At 36.8% G+C, this 27386-nt stretch overlaps 1 protein-coding gene across 4 annotated transcripts in view; it reads left to right on the top strand.

Moving 5' to 3' along the window:
- The window catches only part of LOC137253875 (uncharacterized), a 44816-nt gene that overhangs the window by 12544 nt on the left and 4886 nt on the right, over positions 1-27386 (top strand). The window contains exons 11-14 of one of the 4 annotated variants that reach the window (XM_067791442.1): positions 987-1048; positions 9972-10121; positions 10190-10346; positions 12433-12597. In XM_067791442.1, the coding sequence (XP_067647543.1) occupies positions 987-1048; positions 9972-10121; positions 10190-10346; positions 12433-12554 (491 nt within the window). In that variant the 3' untranslated portion in view covers positions 12555-12597. Of the gene's footprint in view, positions 1-986; positions 1049-9971; positions 10122-10189; positions 10347-12432; positions 12598-27386 lie in introns of those variants that run through there. The other 3 variants (XM_067791452.1, XM_067791462.1, XM_067791432.1) reach the window with 3 other exon arrangements.

Raw genomic sequence — 27386 nt, forward strand, 5'->3', positions numbered from 1 at the left:
CGCGGGTGTTTAGGCCGATGATATCAATATCATCAGCATATGCCAGTAATTGCCTTCACATACATTTAATTATATGCAAGCCGATTCATTTCGCAATATATACATACAAGTATTTAAAAAAGTATTTTTAAAGTAGTAGCATTAGAGGAAGTAGTAGTAGAAAAACGTACTAATGCACGTTTCGTATACAATCGTGGGAAAACGGAACCCTTTTCAGACTTGTTGGCAGAGTTGCCGTGAGCCTAGAAAGAAATGTATCAGTTTACAAACAAAAATAGGTACCAATCGCATAAACAAGGACTAATTTTACCAGTTTTATTATAAACATAACTGCTTTCATTTATAAATTTCAAATTATGGAGGCATTTCCAAATTTATTCAGCTCACATACATATATCGTTAAATCCACACTGAAAAAATTGTTGGATCATGTGTTGCATGTGTGTTTAATTTACGGCGACCATTTTTCTAATTTTAAAACTTGCTTTGTTTATGATTTGAATCATAAAGAAACTTTTAAAATTACAACTGAAAATTCAGTTCAAGTTGTGAAACACAAAAGCGACATTACATATTTGTGGCCTTTAGTGCGAGCGAAGCCGCCGGTAAATAAGGCTAGTTTATCCTAAAACGCTTAATAATTTTAACATAATAAGAGCGGTGGCAGCTCTATTTTCCACATATGTATAAGGCGAAATACTCTCTCTTTATCAATCTTATGTGTGTTTGTATATTATTCTCTTCTTGTGTTCTTCGCCACACATACCTGCACTTGATCGTCCCTCACCTAGCACTTAAATGTGCAAAGCGTGCCCGTATGAGCAAAAGGCTCATACGAGCCGTTTTGCCCATCGGTGGTATAGGGTATTACAATGGGCCCATTGGTGGCCTAAGTAGTGAGCTGTTACCATAGTGTCCAGCTCAGACCTTGCAACCTAACCATTTTCGATTTCTATGTATATTTAAAACTATTTTCTTTATTTTAGTTGTGGTGCATGATCAATTTAATAGTAATGCTGGTGATATTGTTTGCAATACTCTCAAAGAGGTAAGAACACGTTACTTAATTCAAATAGGCAAAATTAATGGTTACTTACATACATATCATCACTGTGCCAACAAAAACTGGGCTTATAAGCGCCAGAACTATGCACCAAGCTATCCGAACATTAGGCAAAGCTGGTGTAAAGTTCTGATTTTACTAAGCATTCACTTTCAAACAAAATTTTTTGTTCAACTCAAAGTCCTTAACAAAGCCACTGTTGTATGTTTTTGTAAAATTTTCAACAGAGCTGAAGAACTTGTGCGAAATTTTTTCATCCAATTATGAAAGTCAAGTCTAGGATTTTGTTGTTGTTGTATCTTAAAAAAAAACTATTACTGAAGAAAGTAATGATACGAAGCAAGTAAGATTTTTAAATAAGATAAATACATATCGAGCCCTTCCCGCAATTTAAGTGTAACCAACAAAAATACAGATATTAGTTTTTTGCTGAAAACCGATAGTTTTGCATGATTTGAATCATCTCACAAATTTTTATAACAAAGAATAGTACCGTTATCAAGCTAAATCAAAAAGAATATTTAAGGCGGTGCCACAATGACGTTTTTCATATAGATGCGTTTAACACAAGCTTATGCATTCCAATAACATCGCCACAATCAACCAAGATGTTTCGTTTGTAAATATGAAGGAACTTCAGACGTGGCAATTGAAGTTTATTACGCCTTGCCCATTCACATACAAAATTTCGCGAAGCACTGGTATAAACATTATCCCCTTACAACAAAGATACTTGCTAACATATTTTGTGTCGTATTCATTTGTTATATTACAGGTTTTACCTGCGAAAAATGTTAGAAAATTTACCAACCAGTGGGAAAAATAATTTCACTTGCAAAGTGTGTCAACACCCTTAACCAAAACAAATGTCACATTCTTCTTCTTATGCTTTGCTTGTAACAAAATTTGGGAGATGGCTATTTTTCAATATCAGATGGCGCCAGTGTCGCTCATTCTACCGTTCTCCATAATACTGTTTTCACACAGAAACTTAATGATCTCATTTCACCTGCTAATGAAATCGTAAATTTTTTGCTTTCACACAGAAGTAACTGCTCGATTAGTATGAAGAATGAGACAGACAATCATGGCGGAACGATACAAGGTGGGAGCATGGTGACATACCTACAAGCAAACAAAATTCGATGGACAAATGTCAAAATCGTACTGCGCCGGTAGTTGATGTATCAAATCAAATAAAAAAGATAATCAGCTGTTCGATGCGGCCACCTTGTATCGTTCCGCCATGCAGACAATGACATTTGCTTTGACAAATGACATTTTTAAGGACTGAACACACCAAAAACTAATAAGCGGAAACGGAAGTGGAGCGCTGCCAACAGAGTTGCATTGTGCTTTTGACTTCATTAGGCGTTCGATTAGCTACTAATGAAATAATAGATTCGAATTTTGTAGGGAAGATTGAGCTCAATAAGCGTCTTAATGTAGAAAATTGCCTTTATTATTCAATAAGCCGTCTGTGTGAAAATAGTATAAAAATGCGTGCAATCTACTCATAATGCATAAGCTTGTGTTAAACTCATCTATATGAAAAAGTGCTTATGTGTCGGGGCTTTTAGTGTAAGTGAATTTTGAGGTTTGTTTACTTTTTTTGTGACCGCAAATTGCTACTTACCTCAAAAGTGCTTCTCTGCGGTAACTTACGAGTATGTTTATTTTCACTTTTATCGTGTATATTTATATTGTTCGCAAAAATGCATGATTTAAGAAACAATTTTGCAAAAAGAAAAAAATATGGCTGCAAACGAAAATATATATTTTAGTTTTATACAAATCATTTCTGCTTAAGTTCGTGAAATCCAATAAAATTGTTTTATGATTTTAATATGGAGCTTTTACAAAATAAGGTGATTAATTATTTTATATTATCTTTAAAATAAAATAACAAAACCATGTTTTTATACCAATGAACGATCAAGAATAACTCACTGGTGCCATATAGCGATACTGAGTCAGAAAAGACATATTCTGGGGAATTAGAAATCGAGATATGCGTTGGAACAAGAGGGTACAAGAAGAAACGAAAACTTTCTAAAAGACTTCGGGGTAAATAACGAAAGCTTCATGAAGTTAAACCAAACCCCTGCGTAGGTAAAAAGTGTGGAAGAAGTGTTGTGAAAAGCTTAGTGAGCAAGATCGGTTGGTGCTAAATGAACACTTTTGGGGCTTAGGCAACAAGATACGACAAAAAGATTGCGTTCAAAGGAGAACATCAGATAGCTTTAAAAAACAGTGGAGCTATGCATATTTCATTACCTATAACGAAAAGCGTTTTAAACTTTTTCAGCAGTTTTTACTGAAAACACTTAATATTTCCCAAAACACGTTAATATGTGTTCAAATACCTCTTGCCTGACCAAAAAAAGACCTCCTCCCCATAATAAGTTTGACGAAATAAATGTGGCTCCTTTGAAATCATTCATTGAACACCTACCAGCAGTTTCCTTCCCACTATTGTAGGAACAAAAGTACTAAGTTATATCTTCCACAATACTTTCGAAACGTGCCAACTTTGTATAGGTGTTACACGCAGCACTTGATAAATACAAATCAGGAGCAAGCTAAGTTATCCCTAAGAGTTTTTCGTACCATTTTCAAAAATGAATACCATATAGGCTTTCATTTGCCAAAAAAGGACAAATGCATTATTTGTGAAAAGTATAAGAATTCGGACAGAGAAGCACAAAACCTTTTACAACAAACTGAGGAACATAAAATGCACATACGGGACAGAGATAAATCAAAAGAAATTTTCTTAGAGGATCAAAGAAAAAGCAAAGAGAATGGGACGTATATCTGCGCCAGCTTCGACCTTCAGAAAGTATTGAATACACCACACGGAAAAAGCGTAAACCTTTTCTATTCAAGAAAATATGCTTTTTATAATGAAGGCGTTTACAAAAACGGCACAAGAAAAGGTTATTGCTTTTTATGGGGTGAATCGGATGGAAAACGTGGATGTAACGAAATTTCCAGTGCAATTTTGCAATACTTAAATATCGTGGATGAAAGGGGGACTCATTCTGATATAAGTCTATATTGTGATAGTTGTGTTGGGCAGAACAGGAACAGAGCTATGCAAGCAGTGATAATATATTTCTTAGAGAAGGCTGCTAACATAAAACACATTAAATTAACTTACCTGTTGCCTGGGCATACCATGATGCCCGTGGCCTCCATACATAGCACTATTGAGTCTTTTATTCGCGATTGAAATGTTTGGGATGGTATACAATTATTTCGAACGCAAAAACTATACCAGAAAATTATACATGCATTTCAATTCATAATTCGGATTTTAATGATTGGAAAACCTTTTCTCAAGCTTTGCTTCCAGCTTCAGTTAAAATATCATTTACGTCTTTGCGTTGCGCTATCTTCGAAAAAAATTCTCCATTGGTTAAACTACACTATGGCTATTTTGACGATAGTGAAAAAAAGGTTTACAATCTCAGTACAATTGTGCGGTCAAGACGAAATTCTCTCATACTTAGTAAGGGTCCTGTTATCTTGGTATGATCACTTCTTACATATTTCATCTTCAAAATATAACGACCTAAAAGTTCTTTGCGAAAAGAATATTATACCAAAACAATTTCACTATGAATATATTAGCTTATCCCATACTGGAAAGATAATAAATGCATTGCCTGAGACAGACGAAGATGACTTAATTATTTTTTTTACAATACTGTTTAATATATTGTGTTCAAATTTGGAATTGTATAAGTTTCTTTTAATTTCAAATATATGTATGTACTAAAAAATTACAATAAATACGCCTTTAATGTGCCCCTATGTAATCTGAAAAATATAATTGAATATAACTTAAAATTTAAGGTAACCAACAAAATAGTGTTTGGAAAGTGAGCCAACAAACATGACAGCAAAAAAACGTAAGTACAGATAACAGGACTTTCGGTAAAAACCGAAGTGTTAATTGTAGGCTCAAGAAATATTTTATACACATACCAAATTTCATGATAGTAGCTATTTTTTGTCAGAAAATAGTTCCAAAAAACCTTCTACTGTAAAATTTACTTTTTGTTGGTTACACTTAAATTGCGGGAAAGGCTCGATATATACATATGTATGTAAATTATTGTGCGAATTTAAATGCCACCGTTATTGGAAATAATTTAGAAATTTGTATTAAACATTTTTATTATGATATCGGATCTCAATAAAGAGCTCGAAATATATCGATAGACTTCGATATTATCGACAGTTTCATATTATAAATACTGTCGAAAATTTTAGTTGTTGTTGTAGCAATAAGGACGATCCCTGAAGACCTTGGGGAGTGTTATCGATGTTGATGGTCCTTTGCCGGATGCAGATCCGGTACGTTCCGGTACCAAGCCCGACCATCTTGGGAACGATTTGCTATGACCACATGCGATATGGTCGCCAAGCCTAAAGACTACTAACTAGAAGAAGCTACAGGCCTGCCAAAATGCTGCCCTCAGAACCGCCACGGGTTGTGTTCTTATGTCCCCAGAACACTATCTACATAATGAGACGAGAATACTCCCCATCAGGGAGATAAATGAAATGATAACCAAACAGTTCCTGTTGAATACCCAGAAAACTGGGCATCCCAACAGACATCGGCTTAAGGAGTCATCTCCGTAAGCATTATGAGGAAATACGGCATCTGAGAACACAGCCGTATGAAGCCAAAAAATACAAGCAGGTCCTCAGTGAACTCCACAAACAGGCGTCGGACCTCTATGTCAGGAATTGCCCGGTGAATCCTGTACTCAAAGAACAATACCCTAAACTTGCAGAACAGGAACGCACACTCCCTAGGGAAACGCGAGTTACTCTAGCTTAACTTCGATCTGGATACTGTAACAGTTTAAACTCTTACCTATCCAAAATCAACCGCGACATACAAAATGTATGCCCTGCTTGCAATGTGTCCCCACTGACACCAACCATCTCCTCAATTGTAATGTGGAGCCAACGCCTCTAACACCCCGCTCATTATGGTCCATCCCTGTTTAAACAGCAAGTTTCCTTGGACTCCTGGTAGAGGATATTGATGACAATTTGTGATCGGTCACACCTATTGATTAGGGCGAAGCACTGCTGCAAAAACAACAACAAGAACAATAACCACATGCGACCTTCTACGCCATAAACGCCCTCCCACCCCCTAGATCCATGAGGAGTTCGACGTCGCCAGAGTCTCGGCTATTAATGAAACATGGGAGGGCGGTACGGCCTAGAAGGTTTCATGCGGGCATACCAAATCGTTCCCGAGATGGTCGGGCTAGTACCATAATGGTGCTTGTTACCGGAACGTACCGGATCTGTATCCGGCAAAGGACCATCAATATTGATAATACTCCCAAGGGCCTTCCGGGAGTGTCCTTATCGATACAATAAAAACAGCAACAGTTTAGTTAAGAGTGCAGATTTCGCCTCCTTGACAAGGCTGCGAACCTTCCAAAAATTAGTTCCAATAAAATGTATTGGATAATAACCCTGTATATGTGTTCGTTTTTCGATAGGTTGATAGGTTTTTCTAAAATATCGAAAATAATCGCTATTCCAAATATCGATGGTTTTTTGGCTTTATCTCATAACCATCGAAATAGAATTAAAGGGCCAATTAAATTTCCTTAACCCTAACGCCATAGTCATAACCATATTTTTACTTATCCATATGAAATTGGCATCAGTTATTGGTGCCAACTGAAATATTTTTAGGTTATGGATATGGCGAAAAACAAAAACCAATTGTTTCGCTATGATATGGTTGTCTTTAGCGTTATGGTATGGCACCATTAATCGATTACATTGATTTCCATAACGTTTGTTCGATCAGCTGTTTTATCTGGTTATGGATAAGTCACCATTAATTGGCCCTTAAAGGGCCAGTTAAACAATTGGTTTTTGGGTTTTCGCTTATCCATAACCTAAAAATATTTGATTTGGAAAATTTATAAACTTTTTGTAGACTTTATTTATTGGATAGGTTTTGACTAAGATACTTATTCCTTGTGGTATATGTTTGTAATTTTTTGCGTTTTCTTAATTTTTATGAAATCTCCACGATTTTTAAGTTAAGGCACCAATAACTGATGCCGATTTGATGTGGATATGTAAAAATATGGTTATGACTATGGCGTTATGACTATATCAACTTTAACTCGGGCTTAAGGTGAGAAGGTGTTGTCGCAGTATGTTGCCGTTGCCAATAGTTAAAGGGCCATTTAAACTTGGCGTATCCATATCCATATAAAACAGCTGATTCAACAGCTATATTGTAAATTGCTAATTATATGAAGTACCCCATCGGTGATTAAAGATGCCGTTGAATATTCAAACCAAAACTCAGCTTAGTTTACTTTAAAAGTTAGATAGAGGCTTTTGCTATTCGAATGAAAAAGATTTTTACAAAGAGCAAAGAAACTATTCGTTTCTTGGATGTAGCGTTTATGTCGAACCATGTTTAGAGAATGATGCCTTGTAATAGTGAAAGATATAATTCTCTATTCTTAAGTATAGCTGGGTATAAAAGTGTATTCCGATAGAGGGTTTTGCTGATACAGAAATTTCCAAAATGAGAATTAATACCATTTGACCTAAGTTTTAAAGCTGGCATTAATGTCACATATAAAAGGTGGGTTAGAGATCACGTTACCATCTAAAACTCATTTTCTTTAAAATTAGTGATGGAGGGTATTGAATATAAGCCGTAGACGTTTATGTAAATTTCGAAGTCATATTTGTTTCAGTTCGAGTTAAAACTCCAGTTAAAGTTGACATTTCGGACGCTTAGGCTGAGGTAAGCAGCAAAATTTGGTGTTATGAAACAAAGTGGCAAGGTAAAATTTTAGTCCATTTTAACTGGAGTTGAAACTTGCCTAAATAAAGCAAAAGAACTTCCTTTTTTGGCTTACGGCCAAACTATTTGGTCGTCCAGCATATTATCAATAAAAAGTAGTACATATTCGCAGAAGCCAGATAGAGATTACAAATTTGTACGAAAGTCGATACAAAACGATAATCAAGGACAAATAAAATATAAAAAAAAACTAGCAGACCCGGCAGACGTTGTTCTGCCATAAATTTGGTCTATCTGGACACATTTTAATAAGCTTTTTCCGTCTAACTCTGCCCTCGCCCCTCTACACGTTTTCCTAATCTTTGTATTCACTCCTCCCTCCGTATCTTTCGCTACATCTATCTCCATCTTCGTCTCATTCTATCTCTTTCTCAGTCTCCTTCTCTCTTTTCTCTTCTCTCAAGTTTTTTTTCATTCTTCATATCTTATTGCCAGTCCCAGAGGGTGGTATGTATTTTGTTCCAGTCCCATTCTGAGTCTCAGTCCCAGTCCCACTACGAGCCACAGTCTCAGTCCTAGTCCTAATCCCAGTCTACTTCGCGGAAAAATCATTGTAAATACTAATATAGGCCAATTTATATACCAAATTTCAGGCAAATCGATTAGGATGTATGTAAATAGGTATGTGGGTATTATTAATTCATGTCTTTATTTCGGCTTCGCATGCATATTTATCAGTTTTGCCAGGTTGATGCGACTAAATCGAATATCACAAGAAAGTTACTTTAAAGCTCTCAGCAACAGTTTTCATTTGATATCCATAATATACACGCATTCTAGGGATATCCGGGTCCATGTTTTGGCCTATTTCTGAGACCCTCGTCACCCAGCGGTGTAAAACTTACTCTGTACTAAAGCACACATCAACAGCTTCAATTTGATACCCATAATGTAAAAACACATTCAAGGTATATCCGGGTCCACGTTTTGGCCTATATCTCGAGACCCTAATCACCAATAGGTCTGCAGTTCGTAAAGATGTTCCGGACTTATTGAAAGCCATATGCAGCTCACATATTTTATGCTTAGCTTCCTTGACATTTTTTATTTTATAAAATCCCTTAGAATTCTTATTTAACTTTTTAATTAAAATTCTTAAGTTTTATAGTTTTCACAACTTTTCAATTCAAGTATATTTTATTTTATATTTTTCTATAATTTCAATCCGAACTGAATAAAAAGACAAAGTATCATATGATATTTCATTTAAATTACAAACATATTGAAGTTGTTGAATGTACAAGTAAATATTGTTGCTTACAATTTCTGAATTTTTTTTTTTATTTTTATGACAAAAAATTCAATAAATTATCAATCAAACCATTGCCGAGGTACGACCCCGCCTCGAATAACTTTTTTTTTTAATTTTCGATGCTGTGGCTGTTTTGGTCAGGACTTAACCCAGGAATTTTGTGCAGAAAAATTGGGTACTTTATTTTAACTTCAAAATGAGCGAGGTTTTTTTTAAATAATTACGCGGACATCTTCAACAAAAACGATGTTTCTGCTTCTGCAGTATACTTGCAAGTGCCATTTGACGCTTGGCGTTACAAATCGAATGTCAACAACTGGTCGAATAGAGAAAATCGATTATTTTACTAAACAAAATTTGCTTATCGACATATCTTTTATTCGAATAGTTGATTATCAAGAGTTCTACAGTTTTGTAAGTTCTGGCAGTTTTGTAAGGTCAGTACGCGATCATTTCCAGAACGAAATTAGATTCATTCCTAGTAAGATACACATTGGAACACTTTTGATTATATTTCGGGGTCTTATTGGGAAAATTTTGGAACTATCTTGGCGTCAATGATTGTTGATAATTATTGTTGAGTTGTTTCCTAGAGCCGTGCTTCATAACTTTTCGGGTCTACATACATAAGTATTTCTGCATGATATTAATCATAATAATAATTCATCGAGCTACTTTCATAGAAACTGATAAAAAGTATATAAAATTCATTGTCGATGCGGAGTCAGCATTTATATTTTTTCTTTTCCACGTAAATCTAATTTTTACGGCATTAGCAGTTCCCAGGAAATACAGTTATAAAGCAAGATAGTGCACAAAATAAAGTAAAACTGGCCAAAATCGCTTCATTGTTTCCTATATCATCACAGACAACAGTAAGCGAAATTGAGAAAAAACTTAAGGATCCAGAATTTGCTGAAAAAGTCGTAAGGATTTATTTAATTATATACTGGTTCTAACTAATAATTTCCTTTTCAATTATATTGATAACTAGGCCGAACATATTAAAGGAATGAAACTCCACAAAGGTGAAGTTGATAAAGTCCTACGCTGCATGTTCGCTGACAAATTGATGTATGAATATAATTATGATGGTCGAATAGGGAAACGTTCACTATCAAGTTTAAATCTGGTGTCAACGTTTCTTCATAGTAAGTCAAGATGTTAAATAAAGTTTTACATAAAATTGTTTTTAAAATAAGTTGGGTGTGCGCTAGAATGAGTTAAAGAAAAGTTGCAAAAGTCCGCTACTAAATTTGAAGCTTATGTTGAAAGGCTTTGGATTTTTTTTATACTCAGCTGAGCAGAGCTCACAGAGTATATGAATTTTGTTCGCATAATGGTACTCCGTAACGGCATAAATTAATCGAGATAGATATAGACTTCTATATATCAAAATGATATGGACGAAAAAAAAATTCATTTAGCCATGTCCGTCCGTCCGTAAATACGAGAACTTGAGTAAATTTTAAGGTATCTTAATGAAATTTGGTATGTAAGTTCCTGGGCACTCATATCAGATCGGTATTTAAGACTAACGAAATCGGACTATGACCACGCCCAATTTTTTGATATCGAAAATTTCGAAAACCAAAAAAGTGCGATAATTCATTACCAAAGGCGGATAAAACCGATGAAACTTGGTAGATGGGATGGCCTTATGACGCAGAATAGAAAGTTAGTAAAATTTTGGACAAGGAGCGTGGCACCGCCCACTTTTAAAAGAAGGTAATTTAAAAGTTTTGCAAGCTGTAATTTGGCAGTCGTTGAAGATATCATGATAAAATTTGGCAAGAACGTTACTCCTATTACTATATGTGTGCTAAATAAGAATTAGCGAAATCGGATGACGAACACGCCCACTTAAAGTAAAATTTTAACAAAAAATTTAATATATTTGCAGTATATAAGTAAATTATGTTAACATTCAACTCCAGTAATGATATGGTGTAACAAACTACAAAAATAAAGGAAAATTTCAAAATGTGGCTCTGCCCTTTTTCATTTAATTTGTCTATAATACTTTTAATGCCATAAGTCGAACAATAATTTACCAACTCTTGTGAAATTTGGTAAGGCCAAGCTTCTATGGCGATAACTGGTTTCTGGGAAAATGGATGAAATCGGTTGAAGCCACGCCCAGTTTTTATACATATTCGACCGTGTGTCCTTCCGGTCGGCCGTTAACACGATAATTTGAGCAAAAATCGATACATCTTTACTAAATTTAGTTCACGTGCTTATCTGAACTCACTTTATATTGGTATTACAAATGGGCGAAGTCCGACTATGACCACGCCCACTTTTTCGATACCGAAAATTTCGAAAAACCGAAAAAATCCCATAATTCTATACCAAATACGAAAAAGGGATGAAACATGGTGATTGGATTGGTTTTTTGGCGCAAAATATAACTTTATAAAAAACTGTGTAAAATGGGTGTGACCCTACCATATTAAGTAGAAGAAAATGAAAAAGTTCTGCAGGGCGAAATCAAAAGCCCTTGGAATCATGGCAGGAATACTGTTCGTGGTATTACATTTTGGTCGATATCCCGAAAACGCCTTCACATATACAACTAAGGGCCACTCTCTTTTGAAAACCTCCTTAATACATTTAATTTGATACCCATATCGTACAAACAAATTATAGAGTCACCCTTGGTCCACCTTTATGGCGATATCTCGAAAAGGCGTCCACCTATAGAACTATTGCCCACTCCCATTTTAAAATACTCTTTAATTCATTCCATTTGATACCCATGTCATACAAACACATTCCGGGGTTACCCTAGGTACATTTTCCCTTATTTTGTCTCCAAAGCTCTCAGCTGAGTATGTAATGTTCGGAATACACCCGAACTTAGCCTTCCTTACTTGTTTTAATTTGGTCTTTTGGTTATTTGACATCTGGTTTTTAAATTTCAAGTGTATATTTCCTTCTAATGTCCTTTTTAGCTCTGAAGTCTTTTTCCTATAGTTTTATAGTTTTGTCTGCTAAATCAGCTAGAGCTGTTCAAGGCAAAAATAATGGCACATTTATTTTAAAGATCGGATGTCACATACCAAGTTACAACAAAAACACAATGTCGGGTGTTTTTGCAAGGATAAACACAATTTTTTAATTCGTATGGAGACAAACCCAGCCTAGTGTACACTGTACAGCAGCTTTGAAGATGGGGAATGCCGTATTTATTAAAATAAAATAGTAATCTATATGCATATTATGTATTTTCAGATGCATTTCCGGAGGTAACAGATGAAGAATTTTTAATTTACTTGCGTCGATATGTTTTTATGAGTCATAACAGACATAAACATAAAATGTCATGGGAAGCCAAAAGAGATGTTCTTAGCTAATAAGTTAATTTGTTTATAAATACATAACCAATCGCCATAATTAATAAAAATGCCTTTGTTGTTTTTTTTTTACTTTTGGCTGGACTCTCTTACCAACCCCGCATGCATTGCTTCCATTGAAATGATGGCCCCTAGTTCCGAATATGACAGAACTTATTTCCCACCGACAACTTGCACAGTTAGGTAGCAGAGTATTTCCTTTCATTCTCTAATTTGTGTTGTTAAAGTTCATTAGAGGTTAACTTTGCCACTTGCGCTGCTAATCTGAGTTTAAGCGGCCAAAGTGTCAAGTAAACTTTAAATGTAGCTTAAACTCGCACAGAAAACCCGTGTCTTAATAGCTGTCGACGCCTCAGTCGAAATCGCCTATGGCAGTGGGAGGAAGAATAGGAGTAAATTAGAGGAAGTTTTTATTAGCGTTCGAACGTTTCGGTGTTTGACATCCTTACAACCATTGACTGGTAATGTTTTTCGAAAAACAAGTTATTATTTGAACGTTTTTAATCATTTTATCAAAAATTTTCAAAAAATGCTGGCTGGACAATTTTTAATCAAAAAACAACATAGAAAATGTATCACAGGTGTATTTTGTTGTTGCGTGTAGACAACTTTTGAATGCAAAATAGAAAACTTTCCATGATTTCAAGCAGAATGAATATCCCTATTTCGTTTTTGTAGGATTTCATACTTCCAAAAATATATTCTGGGTCGTACAAAAATTATTTGTTAAAGCTGCAAAAGGTATTAATATATGTAGATTCTTTTGACAACTTTGGACTGTACAATTGTTTTAGTTTAAACAATGGCAACATATTATAACGAATTTAGAGAAATTCCGCTTATTCCAAACCTTCTACTAACGTTCGAATCGCTAAACTGTTGAATAAATAACTCTAATATTCTATAATGCAAAATGGTCTTTATTACACTACTTTGAAAGTACTTCACAATAACCCTTATACTTCACAACCAATAGCGTGCTTAAATCAAAACTGATTACTGACTACTCAGCTTTCGCTGCTTTTAAGCTCTCTGTTGCCTCGTCCTCCCATTTCTCCTAAGGTCTAATAACTTCGCGAACTTCGTGCTTGGTTACCAGCTATATATGTACATGTATATTTGTAGTTTACAGCCTCTGGCATAGCCATATGCGTGTGTATATGTGAGTACTACTTCGGCAGAGATACTCTCTGCTGCCTTGTATGTACATGTGTAAATGATGATTGATTTATTTACGTATATACAAGTGACTGCTTAGTATCGGATTAGGGATGCTAGTATCACTTAGTGATGTGAATATTCGTCACAATATCATTTACCGATTGCTTTCGCCTTCCTATATGATATAACGTAAGAAACGTAAAGGCCGAACGAAAATGATAGAGAGTACCATTGCTAGACGAACTCGCTTTGAGGGGAGGCGAAGAAGATAGATACATGTGATGCGTTTTTCAATATTCGACGGGAAATTGTCCGAAAATTTTATGAACCTTTGCATGCGGTGAGCGGCGAGTATGGAAGATTTTTCGACACCCGCTACCTAGCAGAAATCGTTTCGAAAGTAAATTGATTAAAATTTGGGTTCATGGGTTAACGGATAAGATAGACTGTATAGTGTTAAACTATATTTTTATTAAAAATTTATTCGGTATTAAAATTAAATATTTTCACATTTTAAAAATTCTAAAATAACTGACAATAATTTTTCTTTTTGAAATAATATTCAAAATAGTATATATCATCAAAATGTATACATTAATAAAAAAATCAATCTTTATTAAAAAATTATTTAATTTATTTTTTAGGTTGAAAAATATCAATATTCAAACATTTTTATTTTGAAGTATCAAAAATTTTCAAATTTAAAGGAAAACTTAATTAAAAATTATTTTTAAAAATTAAAGTACAAACTACAAAGTAGTTAACACTATATTTACTTATATTTGGTAATAAACCAAATATTTTATATTTGGTTCCGATCGATTTGTAAACTTTTTTGTGTATTTTTAAGCTCGTTCGATCTAAATGGGTTGAGTGCAAATAAAACGAGTTATTTCACCTTACGGCCCAACGTTTCCCCAACTTTCCTTGGCATCTTCAGGGGCGGATCTATATTTTTAACAATAAAACATACCAAACAACAACAGTTAATGATTTAAAATAATCCCTAGAAGAACATAGTTTCATACACCAATAAATTGAAAACATTCACTTACATTGGTATTTAAACATTGAAGCTAAAATACGAATTTAGACATTGATTGTTGTCATTAAACTAAAAAACTGATTTTTACAATTAAAAACGATACCATCTAATGTGGTACACTTGTCATACTAAAACCAACTAAATAATATTAAAGCTCATAAGCATAATAGGTAGCTAGCCGCGATACCGTCTGTGTCCTCTTTCTTGTTCATCGTTTTATCTCTGTTTTGCAAAATCCGTAAGCTCTCTAATGTGTATCGTGTTTTTTCTTTGGCTTCCTTGTCTATAATTTTCGTGTTTGCAAAATCAATCATATGCTTGTGTGTTGTTGCGTGTTGCGAGAGAGCTGTGTTTTGTTTTTGCTTCCTAATATCAGCTTCATGTTCGGCTATTCGCGTGCCCAATGCGCGCTTAGTTGTGCCTATATACATTTTATTGCAATTTTCATCGTTGCTTCATTTGCATTCTATTTTATAAACCACGTTGTTTTGTTGTTCTATGTTGAGTGGGGTTTTTGTTTTTGTGAAGCATCTCGATAACGTGTAGTTAGATCGGTAGGCTATTGTGATATTTTGCTGTTTAATTATGTCTTGTGCTAGATTTTCTGTTAGCCTGGGAATGTGAGTGACACTATGGTATTGCTTTGTTTCTTTATTGGTTGTTGTTGGTGATTGATTGGAGGTCTGTTGCATTTCATGTAATTTGTACTGTATTAGGTCCGATATGAGGTGGTTTGGGTAATTATTTCTTTTCAGCGTCATTCTTATTTTCTGTATATTAGCGTCATGAAATTGGCTATGGCTTATTGTCAAAACTTTGTTTATACAATTTTTGGCAGTATTAATTTTGTATTTTCGTGGTTGCGCTGATGGGAAATTGATTAGGCGCCCAGAAGCTGATGGTTTGGAGTACCAATCAAATATGAGGCCTTTATTAACTTTATGTATGCGTGCATCTAGGAAAGGAATGCTGTTGTTTTCTTCCATTTCCATAGTGAATTGAAGTCTGCCGTGGTATTGGTTTAGTGTGTTTAGTATTGAAGTTGCGTCGTTTCTTTTGATACTGGCAAGTATATCGGCCACATACTTCACCAAGAATTTAATGCTCTTGTGATGTTTGCTGAGCTCCGAGTGTGTATTATTTAGAAGATCGTCCATTATAATGTCTGCGATCGTGGGGGAAAGGGGGTTACCCATAGGCATTCCGAAGGATTGTGAATATACTTTGGTATTGCATATAAAATAATTATTATCTTTTAAGCAAAATTCTAAAATATTTTGAAATTTGCTCCTAGGTATGCTTGTGTGATGCTGGATTTTATCCCATTTTTTCATTATAATCTTAATGGCAAGGGCAGTCGGTATTTTATTTATTTTGTTAATTTGAAAGGCAAAGTTGCACATTGTGCAATTTGAGTTCGTATTTTCACACCGACACTAACGATGTGTGATCACGATCGTTTGCTTTCGCTTGTCACCCACTGAAATCAACAGTGAATGCAAAAGGAAAAGTCCATGCTACTTTTTGGGCACATAATAAAAACAATATGCTGCAATGTTAAAGTGACTTTTAATAGGTTTTAGTTAGTATTATTAAGTTCCTTTGAACATACATATTAATATTGACAATTTAAATATTAATTATTAATAATAATTATTTATTAATAATAATTATTTATTAATAAATATTGACAATTTAATATGGATATATTTTTATACGTTCTATTTAGTTTTATTAATTTTCATACATTTTTTTTTATTGTATAACTTTATGTTTTGAAAATATATATTTCTATCTTTACATTTACTTTGTTTTATAGTTCTTTCTTAAAAGTGAATTTTAAGTAAATTTTGCATTGAATAAACACCATACCTTGTCTTATAAAAAAGTTGTATCTGACTAGCTCGACCTCCGCGTTCTTAGTTATACGAATATAAGTAAATATAGTCAGGATTAGCTTGAAATCAAATAACCAAAGTCCTTTTTAATTTCAAACTTCACAGTCCACATTTTCTTTTAGCACACTGTGGGGAGTTGTCACTCAATTTTTACATACACTTATACAATTGTTTTAGTATTTGTGTCCCAGCCAGAATTTTTTGAAAATTTTGATAAAAAAAATATTCAAATATCATACCCCAAGATGATTAAAAACGTTCAAATTTAAAAGCATTTTCTGTTCGAAAATTAACGTATCGTCGGGAGAAAAATGTACCAATAATGTGATTATTCTGGAATAATCATTTATGATTCATATTTCGAAACTCTTTTTATTCATCTTTTTATCATACTTGATATTACTGGAAGATTGTACTTTACTTCTTTTGGAATAACATTTGATTACTTTTCACAGTCATTTTTGATCACATTTAAGAACAATTTTCAATCATATTATATGATGGTTTGGAATCATTTGTGAATAAGATTGTGATTCATTTTTCCATCATATTTAATACATAACTAAATACTATATAAAGATCATATTTCATCAGGGGGTGAAAGCATCTGGAAGCTTGGAAGTAAGCTTTTTGAACCGCAGGTAGTAATTAACTTGGCCGTTGTACACACACACGACTGCAACATCCAACATCATCTATGATCATCATTTCAGATCATGGTAACGATGCCACTTTAAAAATCACGATTTTACTATGTCTCATATCATTCTTTAAATATAACTAGATATTTTCGACAATCATAGCTCATGGAGGATGTTGAAGCCGGGTCCAGGCGTGTCGATCAAGCTTAACTTACCAGCGGTTAAACAGCTTACAACTTCCGTACATCGGTTCCATCCAGTATGTCTTTTCTGGGAAGCCGCATCTAGAGAAATGATAGAAGACATCTTAGGTTAGCAGCAGCACTTATATTACTTTTAGTCTTGAATATGTGTTGTATATTTGTAATTTTTTTGGATTTTATGATTGAAAAATTGTAAGCTAATGAAGAAAAATCAAATTTTCAATGAGAAGTATAGTTTTAACAAGTAAAAAATTCATCATTTATTCAAGAAAGGTAGTCTGCAAATATTAAGAAAGTTGATTGAAAAATGATTTTAAATTTTTGATCACCGAAGTTAAAGAAATTAAATTCAAAAATGATTCCAAATTGTGATTGAAAAATTTTTCTCAGTTATTGACCATTAAAAGCAAACAAGTTTTATTATTCTCTATGTTCATTTTTATAAAATCTTAAAATTTATTCATCAAAGTTATTCGAAAATTATTTCAAAAAGTGATCGAAAAATATTTTTCAGTTTTTGATCATTAAAAGTAATCTTATTTTATTATTTATTTTGTTCAACTGTATGAAACTCAGTATTTATTCGCAAGGAGTAGTAAAATTGTATTGATATGAAGGAAAGTTCAAAAATTTATCATCTAAATGCTGTGTGGGGTGGCCGGCTCTGTTTTAAAAACTAATTATAATTTTCTTTTATTTGAAGTATCAAAAATTTAAACGAAAAGTCAATTAAGAATTATTTTTAATTTACAAAAATATAGTATATTTAACGTAAGTAGATAACCCTACAGACTGTTACCTATGAATTTTTGTTGAAAAATATATATGTAACGTTTGTGTATACTACATATTAGTAGTTTAACATTTGGGGCATTCACGTGACCCTGGTTATCAGCTAATATGCGGGTAGTGCATTACCGCAGTAGCCTTCACTCAGAGTTGAGTGATAATGCAAAAATAGCAGCCTCACTCAGCTATATAGGGCCCGATCGTGTTGTACGATCCGTGGTCGCAATAACTCTGAAATGGTGATTAGAATTGAGGTAATACGTGGAATACAGGCTGTAAGTACTTTATAGATTCTTATTTATTTATTCATTTATAACATTAGCTTACAACATAAATCTTATAGGCTAATTATGTTAGGAGCTATAACAACAAGGCTTTAAGCTCGATATTTAAATTAAATCTTTTATAAACATTTATTTGATTTATAACTTAGGTTTTGTGGTATAGTTTGGTTCTTTTAAGGGAATTGGTAATTACGGTGATTGAGTCTGGGCGAGGATCTTGGAGGTGTGATATAGGGTTTGTGTTTGCGAAGAGTTGTGTTCTACAATTCGCGTACAGTGGACAGCTTTCTAGAATGTGGGGTATAGTGATTGTGATGTCTCCGTTGCAGGTGCAACTATTAGGGCTAGTGCAATTCATAATATGTCCGTGGATTTTTTTCGTATGTCCTAGTCTGAGTCGTTCGTATTTAATAATATCCAATAATATAATTTGTTTTATTAAGTGTGTCTACTATGTGTGTTTTTCGCTTCCCAAGGCAGTCGGTTCTATGTACCGGAGCGACTCGGGATTTTTCCCGACCAAGGACTGTCATTTCAGTGTGACCCCATCTAATTTGTTTCGTCCCTCCCACAAATTGTCATCCTCCCAGCAGCTCCTTGCAGCAGGACTGCTCCATATTCTCTTACTCCGGGAAGGCATCGAATCCAATCCGGGTCCGTCTCCTGACCCCGGTCCTGTGAAATGGTTTTGCTGCATCTGCCGGAAAAGAATCTTTTTAGGACGGTCATACTCTGTTCAGTGTGTCTCGTGCAAGGGATGGTTGCATCGGACAGGTTGTTCTGGGCTTGATCCCAAAACCCGACGTCCACGTAACTTTTATAAATCTTTTGTGGCTCCTTGCTGTTTACGCCCAAGGGCGTCCCGTAGTCTACGTCTAAGCGCCCCCCACTACCTCCCAACAGCCCCGCTGCTCAGCAAGCCACAACAAGTACCCGCTGCTGCTCGCGCCCCACGGCGCCAACAACTCAAACAGCTGCTACCACTCATAGCTACAATCTTCGTAGTAGAGTCGGAAGCAATGCTGAGCAACAGCCCCTGCCCCCGTCTTCTCCCCCCTCTTTTCCGGCAGCAATCGTGTAGATCAGGGAAACAGACTCTTAGTCCCTGCCTCCGTTTGCACCGTTTGCCAGCACAGAATATATATGTTTGCGACATCCGCCCAATGCAGCTCCTGCCTTGGGTGGTGCCACTTTCCTAGATGTTCTGGTCTCCGCGACGGCAACCCCCCGACGGGTTTCATCGCGCCATGTTGCCAGGTCGCATACCCAAATCATCCGGGTACCCCAATGCTTGTCCAAGGACGCCCAGCCCTAGGGCCACAACAGCAATTGCGTCCTGGCCTTCCACAACCCAGGCGTAGTCACCCGTCACTTACCCCCAGAGTGGCGGCGTCTCCCCTTATGCACTTCAGAATTCTGCAGTTAAACTGTAATGGACTAACTGGGAAGATTACGGAGATAGTCGATTTCATGAAGCGGCACAACATCCGCATTGCTGCGATTCAAGAGACTAAACTCACAGCAAGATCTGCATTGCAGACCTGCTCTGGGTATAACGTCCACAGGAAAGACCGCGAGAGCGGAAATGGAGGCGGTCTCGCGTTTATCATACACCACTCTGTGCAATATTATATATTTGATCCTGGCATCGACCGCAGGGACCGTAAGGGCCTATCTGTCCGGTCAGGCGATGCAAACCTAGTAATCATCAACATCTACATCCCTCCTGCCACCTGTTGCCCCAGTGGATAACGCCCTAATATCAGGGCCTTACTCACTGGCAACAATCGCATTATCTTAGGCGATTTCAATGCCCATCATGATCTATGGCATTCAAACTAGCGGGCGGACAGTAGGGGTGAGATGTTAGCGGATCAAATAGAAGAAACGACGTTCTGCACAATAAACGGAGACGCCCCCACACGTATGGTAGGAAGCTGTCACAGCTCGCCAGATATCTCAATCGTGAGCGCAGATGGTAACATTGGCAATACGACCACCTGCCCATACTTATTTCGCTTGAGCGTACCGCCGACTTCATCGTCACTGAAAAACGCACTTTCATAAACTTCAAAAAAGGAAAGTGGGAAGAATATAAATCCTTTACAGACAGCCGCCTAGCTGCCCTCCCTATCCCGACTGATGCCCGCCAAGGGGAGCGTGCCTTCCGTAAGGTCATTAAATCCGCCTCGGCACATTTCATTCCCGCCGGGAGAATTCCCGAAATCCGGCTCCACTTCCCGGCGGAGGCCGCAAACTTAGCGAGAGAACGTGACCTTATAAGACAGCTTGATCCAGGCGACCCCCAAATAAGGGATATAAACCAACGCATCAGATTGCTTGTGAACACAAGCGGGCGAAATGGGAGGAGCACCTAAGAGGTTGTAACCTCTCTACCGGTGTGGGTAAACTTTGGTCCACAGTAAAGTCCCTATCGAATCCGACTAAGCACAAAGACAAAGTTTCCATCGCCTTTGGCGACAAAGTGCTGTTGGACGCGAAAAATGCGCGAGCGCTTTCTGCCGACAATATATAATGCATCCTACGGTCGACAAAGATAGACGGAGAGCCAATAGACGCGCACATAAACACAAATTCAGCGCGTCACCAATCACCATCACCGCTAAAGAGGTTGAGGACGCCATTGGTCGTGCTAAACCATCCAAAGCAGTGGGCCCAGACGGCATAGCCATGCCGATGCTTAAAAACCTAGGGAAAGAGGGTTTCAAATATTTAGCGCATGTCTTCAATCTGTCTCTTTCCACCTTTGTCATACCTGAGAAATGGAAAATGGCCAAGGTGGTCCCGCTACTAAAGCCTGGGAAACCAGCTAACATAGTTGAGTCGTATCGCCGATATCTCTCCTATCGCCAGTGGCAAAGACGCTTGAAGCCATTTTGCTCCCTTATTTCCAAGCAAATTTGCAGCTAGCCCCTCATCAGCATGGCTTCAGAAAACTCCATAGCACTACCACCGCGCTAAATGCCATTAGCACCCAGATAAATTGCGGTTTAAATCAATACCCCCACCATAGAACAGTACTCGTAGCGCTAGACCTATCAAAAGCTTTTGATACGGTCAACCATGGCTCGTTACTGCAAGACCTGGAAGGGTCTACCCTTCCCCCATGTCTTAAAAGGTGGACCGCAAATTATCTGGGTGGTCGGCAGGCATCGGTGCAATTTAGAAACGAAACATCAAAACCAAGGAGAATTAAACAAGGGGTGCCACAGGGTGGTGTCCTATCCCCACTTTTGTTTAATTTCTACATATCTAAGCTACCTTCACCACCGGAAGGAGTCACAATCGTTTCCTACGCCGATGACTGCACAATAATGGCCACAGGCCCAGGCCCAAAGATCGATGCGCTATGCAATAAAATAAACGGCTACCTCCCTGATCTCTCAAGTTTTTTCGCCTCGCGAAACCTGGCATTATCACCGACTAAATCTTCCGCGACCTTATTTACAACATGGACGCCCCAAATGTCGACCATTTTGAACATCCACGTCGATGGCACTACGCCTTGGTTCTACACCCCAAAATCTTGGGTGTGACGTTTGATCAGGATCTACATTTTGGTGAGCACGCAACCGCAATTGTTCCGGGAATTCAGAGCCGTAACAAAATCCTCAAATATCTCGCTGGCAGTACTTGGGGAAAAGATAAAGAAACGCTCATGACTACATACAAAGCAATTAGCCAGCCGATTACGTGCTACGCGTCACCCATATGGTCGCCAAGTTTAAAAACCACCCACTGGAAGAAACTACAGGCCTGCCAAAATACTGCTCTCAGAATCGCCACGGGCTGTCTTCTTATGTCCCCAGAACAGTTCCTGTTGAATACCCAGAAACCTGAGCATCCCAACAGACATCTGATTGATGAACCATCACCGCCTAGGGGCTTAAGGAGTCATCTCCGTAAGCATTTTGAGGAAATACGACACCTGAGAAGCCAGCCGTATGAAGCGAAAAAACACAAGCAGGTCCTTGGTGAACTCCATAAACAGGCGTCGGACCTTTATGCCGGGAATTGCCCGGTGAATCCAGTACTTAACGAAAATTATCCAAAACTTGCGGAAGAGGAACGCATACTCCCCAGGGAAACGCGTGTCACTCTTGCTCAACTTCGTTCTGGATACTGTAACAGGTTAAACTCTTACCTATCCAGAATCAACCCCGACATACAAAATGTATGCCCCGCTTGCAATGTGTCCCACATGACACCAACCATCTCTTCAATTGTAATGTGGAACCAACGCCTCTAACACCCCTTTCCTTATGGTCCACCCCTGTTGAAACGGCAAGTTTCCTTGGACTCCCGTTAGAGGATATTGATGACAATTTGTGATCGGTCGCGGCTATTAGGTGGGGCGAGCATTGCTACAACAACAACAACAACAACAACATGTGTGTTTTTGAGTAGTTTATATCTTTATACCAAGGGCTGGTTTGATTCCAGTTTAGCAGGTTTTTGCTATGGAAGTGTGTCTTTATATTTTTTTCAATGTCCTGCAGATTAAAATTGGATGTGCTAGTTACTGGACTATGATGGTGTGCTTCTTTGGCGGTGAGATCGGCAAAAACATTGCCAGCTATATTACTGTGTCCAGGCACCCAGATTAATATGATTTTTGGGTAGTGTTGTGTGATGGTATTCCGTATTAAGGTTGTGTAGAAGTTTCTGCATTTTATATCAGCTATGGAGAGAAGAGAGGAGAGTGAGTCTGAACATATGTCAAATTTTCCTCTTTTCTTTTTAAATAGGTCTATTGCTTCTACTATCGCGATGATTTCACCGGAGTAAATGGAGCTATAGTAAGGGATATTTGATATTTTAATAATTTCTTGTTCTGATGTTATACTATATGTGGCGCTTTTATGGATCTTGGAGGCGTCTGTGTAAATGAAAGTGTAATTAGGGTATTTGTTTCGGATCTCGTTAAACATTGCTTGATATTGAATCGCGTTCGTGCTATTTTTGTTAAGGGTGTGCAGAGTTGTATTTACGGATTTGCGGTTGAATGACCATGGAGGATTGTTTGGAACTACACTTTTACTTAAATTTGATGGTATATCTATTTTTCCACTTATACTGATAATTCAGCCTATAGCTGGTTGAACTTTGGGGATACTCTTTCTTTTTTTTAAGTTGCTAGACATCCCACAAAGTGAGTTATCTTGCCCAGGTATAAGAGTTTTAAAAAGTTTGGCTGTGGCTTGGTCCCTTTGATTTGCAAAATTATGAATGCCTGACTCAAAAGATAAATTTCCGACGGGTGTAGAGCGTAACGCACCCATTGCAGCTCTTATTGCCGCGTTTAGAATTACTTTAACTTTATTTGTAACATGGTTAGGTGCGTAACCATACATGAAAATTCCATAAGTTCTGGGTATGATGCTAATATAGATTGGGTGTCGCAGTTGAACTTAGGTGTAGTAAGACATTTTACGATATTTAGTCGGGAGACTAAGGACGTGTTAACGTAATTGGTGTGAGAATTCCAATTGTATATCTTGTTAAAGATTATTCCTAAGATTTTGATTTCGTTGCAGGGTGTAATGTTTATATTTTAGGACAATACAGTGCAATGGCAGTTTCGTTTACGACAGATGTGGATGTACTTACTTTTTGCTGGGGATAGTTTTGTGCCTGAGTACTCGCACCATACCGATACGTCTTGGAGAATATTGTTCAAGTGGATTATTGGGCACTTTTCTTTCTTTGCGTTTATTATAATGTTGAAATCATCAGCATAAGCACAGATATCAATTTCTTTGTGTAAAGTAATTATCGAGCAAAGTTTTTCGAATGCGATAAGGAACAGAATAACCGACAGTGGCGATCCTTGCGGAATGCCATTGTTTATTGCCCAGAAATCTGAAAGGTGGTTTCCTACTCGTGTTACGATCTTGCGGTTAGACAAGAAGTTAATGGTGTAATGGATAATCTTGGGGCCTATTTTCCATTTGACCAGTTGTTCAATTACGGTGTGTAAGCCTATTCTGTCTTACGCTTTCTCGAAATCCAGGGAAATGATTGTTAGGTGTCCTTTAGAAGAGAGCTTGCTTGCAGCTAGATAGTCTAACATTAATAGAGTATCTGCTGTAGATTTACCTCTCTTAAAACCCATTTGTCGACTGTTTAATAGCTTGTTTTTTTTCAACAAACCACCAAAGTCGATCTGCAATTAATTTTTCTAGAACTTTAGAAAAACACATATTTAGTGATATTGGTCTGTATGATTTTGGTTGCGTTTTGTCTGAATTTGGTTTATGTATAGGTATTATGAGGCTATGTTTAAATACTTGTAAGATGATTTTATTTTGCAGGATAGAGTTGTATAATTGTAGGAGCCGATTTTTCAAGGTGACTGGTAAGTTTCGGATCATTGGATAAGATATCCTATCTAAGCCTGGCGTTTTCCCTTTCAGTTTTTTGAGTGCAGAAATCAATTCTAAATGGGTTATGTCATGTTCCAGAAACATAGCTTCTTTGCTGGGCTGTATATTTACTAACGATTGCAGTACTGATTTTTTCTTATCTTGGAAAAGGTTCGGGAAATTATGGTCTTAATTTGTTATAATTTTTATGAAAAGCTTGGCAGATTCATATTTATCATTTGAGTAAAATTGATTTTTCATCCGTGATCATATAACACGGGCCCTGGTTCCGTATCGTGTCTTCCGTGATCGGGGTACTCGTTTCGTAACTGCATATTTGGTATCGTGTTATACGTGAACGAATAAGTAGTGTCGTAATTTGGTATTGTGTTATCAGTGAACGTACTCAAAAAGTTGTCAAAGGCTAAACAATTTATTCGATAGCGAGAAAGCTTTCATGGGGCGGGTACTGTGTAATTTTTTTAAATATTGTACTATCTTCTTTTCGTGGCATCATTCATCACCATACCATACTACATGGTATGCAGGTTTGAAAACATTTATGGGATAAGTCTATTTAAAAAACCTTGAAATCTGAATCGGCCAACATTTCCGCCTAAGGAATGTTTTTCGAAACGAATCTCGCCATATATTCACCTGCTCTATATCACACAGTTTTTGCTTTCCTCTGGAAATTTTCAAAGCATGATAAATACTGTTCACCTTGTCCGGCAAAATTAAGTACTTCTAAGCTATCTCGGCACATTTTTGGAGAACCCTTTTTATGTGTAAAATCAATATGCGTCGTGTTTGAGTGCGTAATTTTGTATTTGTAAAAACTACAGAAAGGAATCGGCATGAGAGGCATGAAGAACGTCCACAACAATAGCAAGAGCTCCAGCTGGGGCTCCTATCAAATTACTTGTCAGTAACTAAAGCAGAACGGCCATACCGCCTTTCAGCAGGCAGCCTAACCAGGGATCAGAACCCTTGAGTTCAGTAGACATAAGCGACAATGTTATCAAAGGACACAAATTCACTAGGACATGCTTTCATTTAATCGACTCGAACTAGGGAACATCACAGCATTGGATGGGGTCTTTATTGCAAATTTATGTCCAAACTTCCCTGAAACAGCCCACGGCACGTTTCAAGAGTAATGCGTTTGTATGTCATAACCCAACTATAGTCTTATCATTTTGTCGCCGCAATCCGCTTCATTAATCCTCCAAACCATATTTGCTCTGTCATAGCTAAGTTTATCAAGTAAATCAGCCCAATTCTAAATATTCCCTCGGAATTTTGTTCTCGCGGATTTTTTTATTCCCGCGGAAAAATTCCTCCAATTCTTTTCTCCTATGGAGAACAATAATTGGGGAATAGAAATTTCGAATTTTCGAAGTCAGATGATTTGTCAATTGAAATTTCGTTCCGCATTTCTTATTTTGTTTAAAAAATTGAAAAGTTTAATTATTGTTGCAGATTTGTTTGAAACTAAGAAATAAAATATTGTGACGAATTTTTTTATTAGTGACACTAAATGATACATCACTAGTCTGATGCTAAGTAAATGAAGCCACAACAACAATAAAGCAGGCAGTTACTTGTATCTACATAAACGAATCAATCATTATGTCTACACATATGTACGTACACGCAGCGGAGAGAGACGCACAAACACATGCATATATCTTATTCTCCAAAAAGTGGGCAATCGTCTGTGGAAGTATTACTCACATATACACGCGCATGGGCTATGTGAGAAGCTATAAAAATCCTGCATATGTAGTTATAGCTGAGAAATTTATAGCTGGTAAACAAATAGCAAATTCTAGAAATAGAAACGCCTAGAAATATGTCAACGAGGAAACCAAAGAGTATAAAAGCAGCAGCTGAGGTACGACGTATCAGTTTGATTTAAGCACGCTATCTGTTGAGCAGTAGAAGTGTTATTGTGAAGTACTTTAATAAAGGGCATTTTGCATTATTGAATAGTGGAGTTATTTATTCAACAGTTTAGTGATTCGAACGTTAGTAGAAGGTTGCAAATAAGAGGAATTTCCTTAAATTCGTTACAATTGTTGTCAGAAGAGGAATTGTTGAATAAATTCCAGAGTTGCAGAGCACAACAAGGACATGGCGAAGTTAAGTGAATTAAGGATCCAGCAACTGAAAGAGGAGTTGGAATACCGTGGATTGAATACAACCGGCACCTGCACCAAACCATTCCAGAGGGCGAACGGAACTGTTATGAAGCATTGATCGGCGCTCTAGAGAGACGATACGGAAATGAGCATAGGAGACATATATACCAAATGGAGTTACTGAACCACTTCCAGAGGCCTGGTGAAACATTGCAAGAGTTTGCGTCGGATTTTGAAAGGCTGGCACATTTAGCGAAAGCGGACGCACCCGTGGAATACAC

This window comes from Eurosta solidaginis, chromosome 1, assembly GCF_040869045.1.
Source record: "Eurosta solidaginis isolate ZX-2024a chromosome 1, ASM4086904v1, whole genome shotgun sequence".
In the NCBI taxonomy this organism is placed as follows: Eukaryota; Metazoa; Arthropoda; class Insecta; order Diptera; family Tephritidae; genus Eurosta; species Eurosta solidaginis.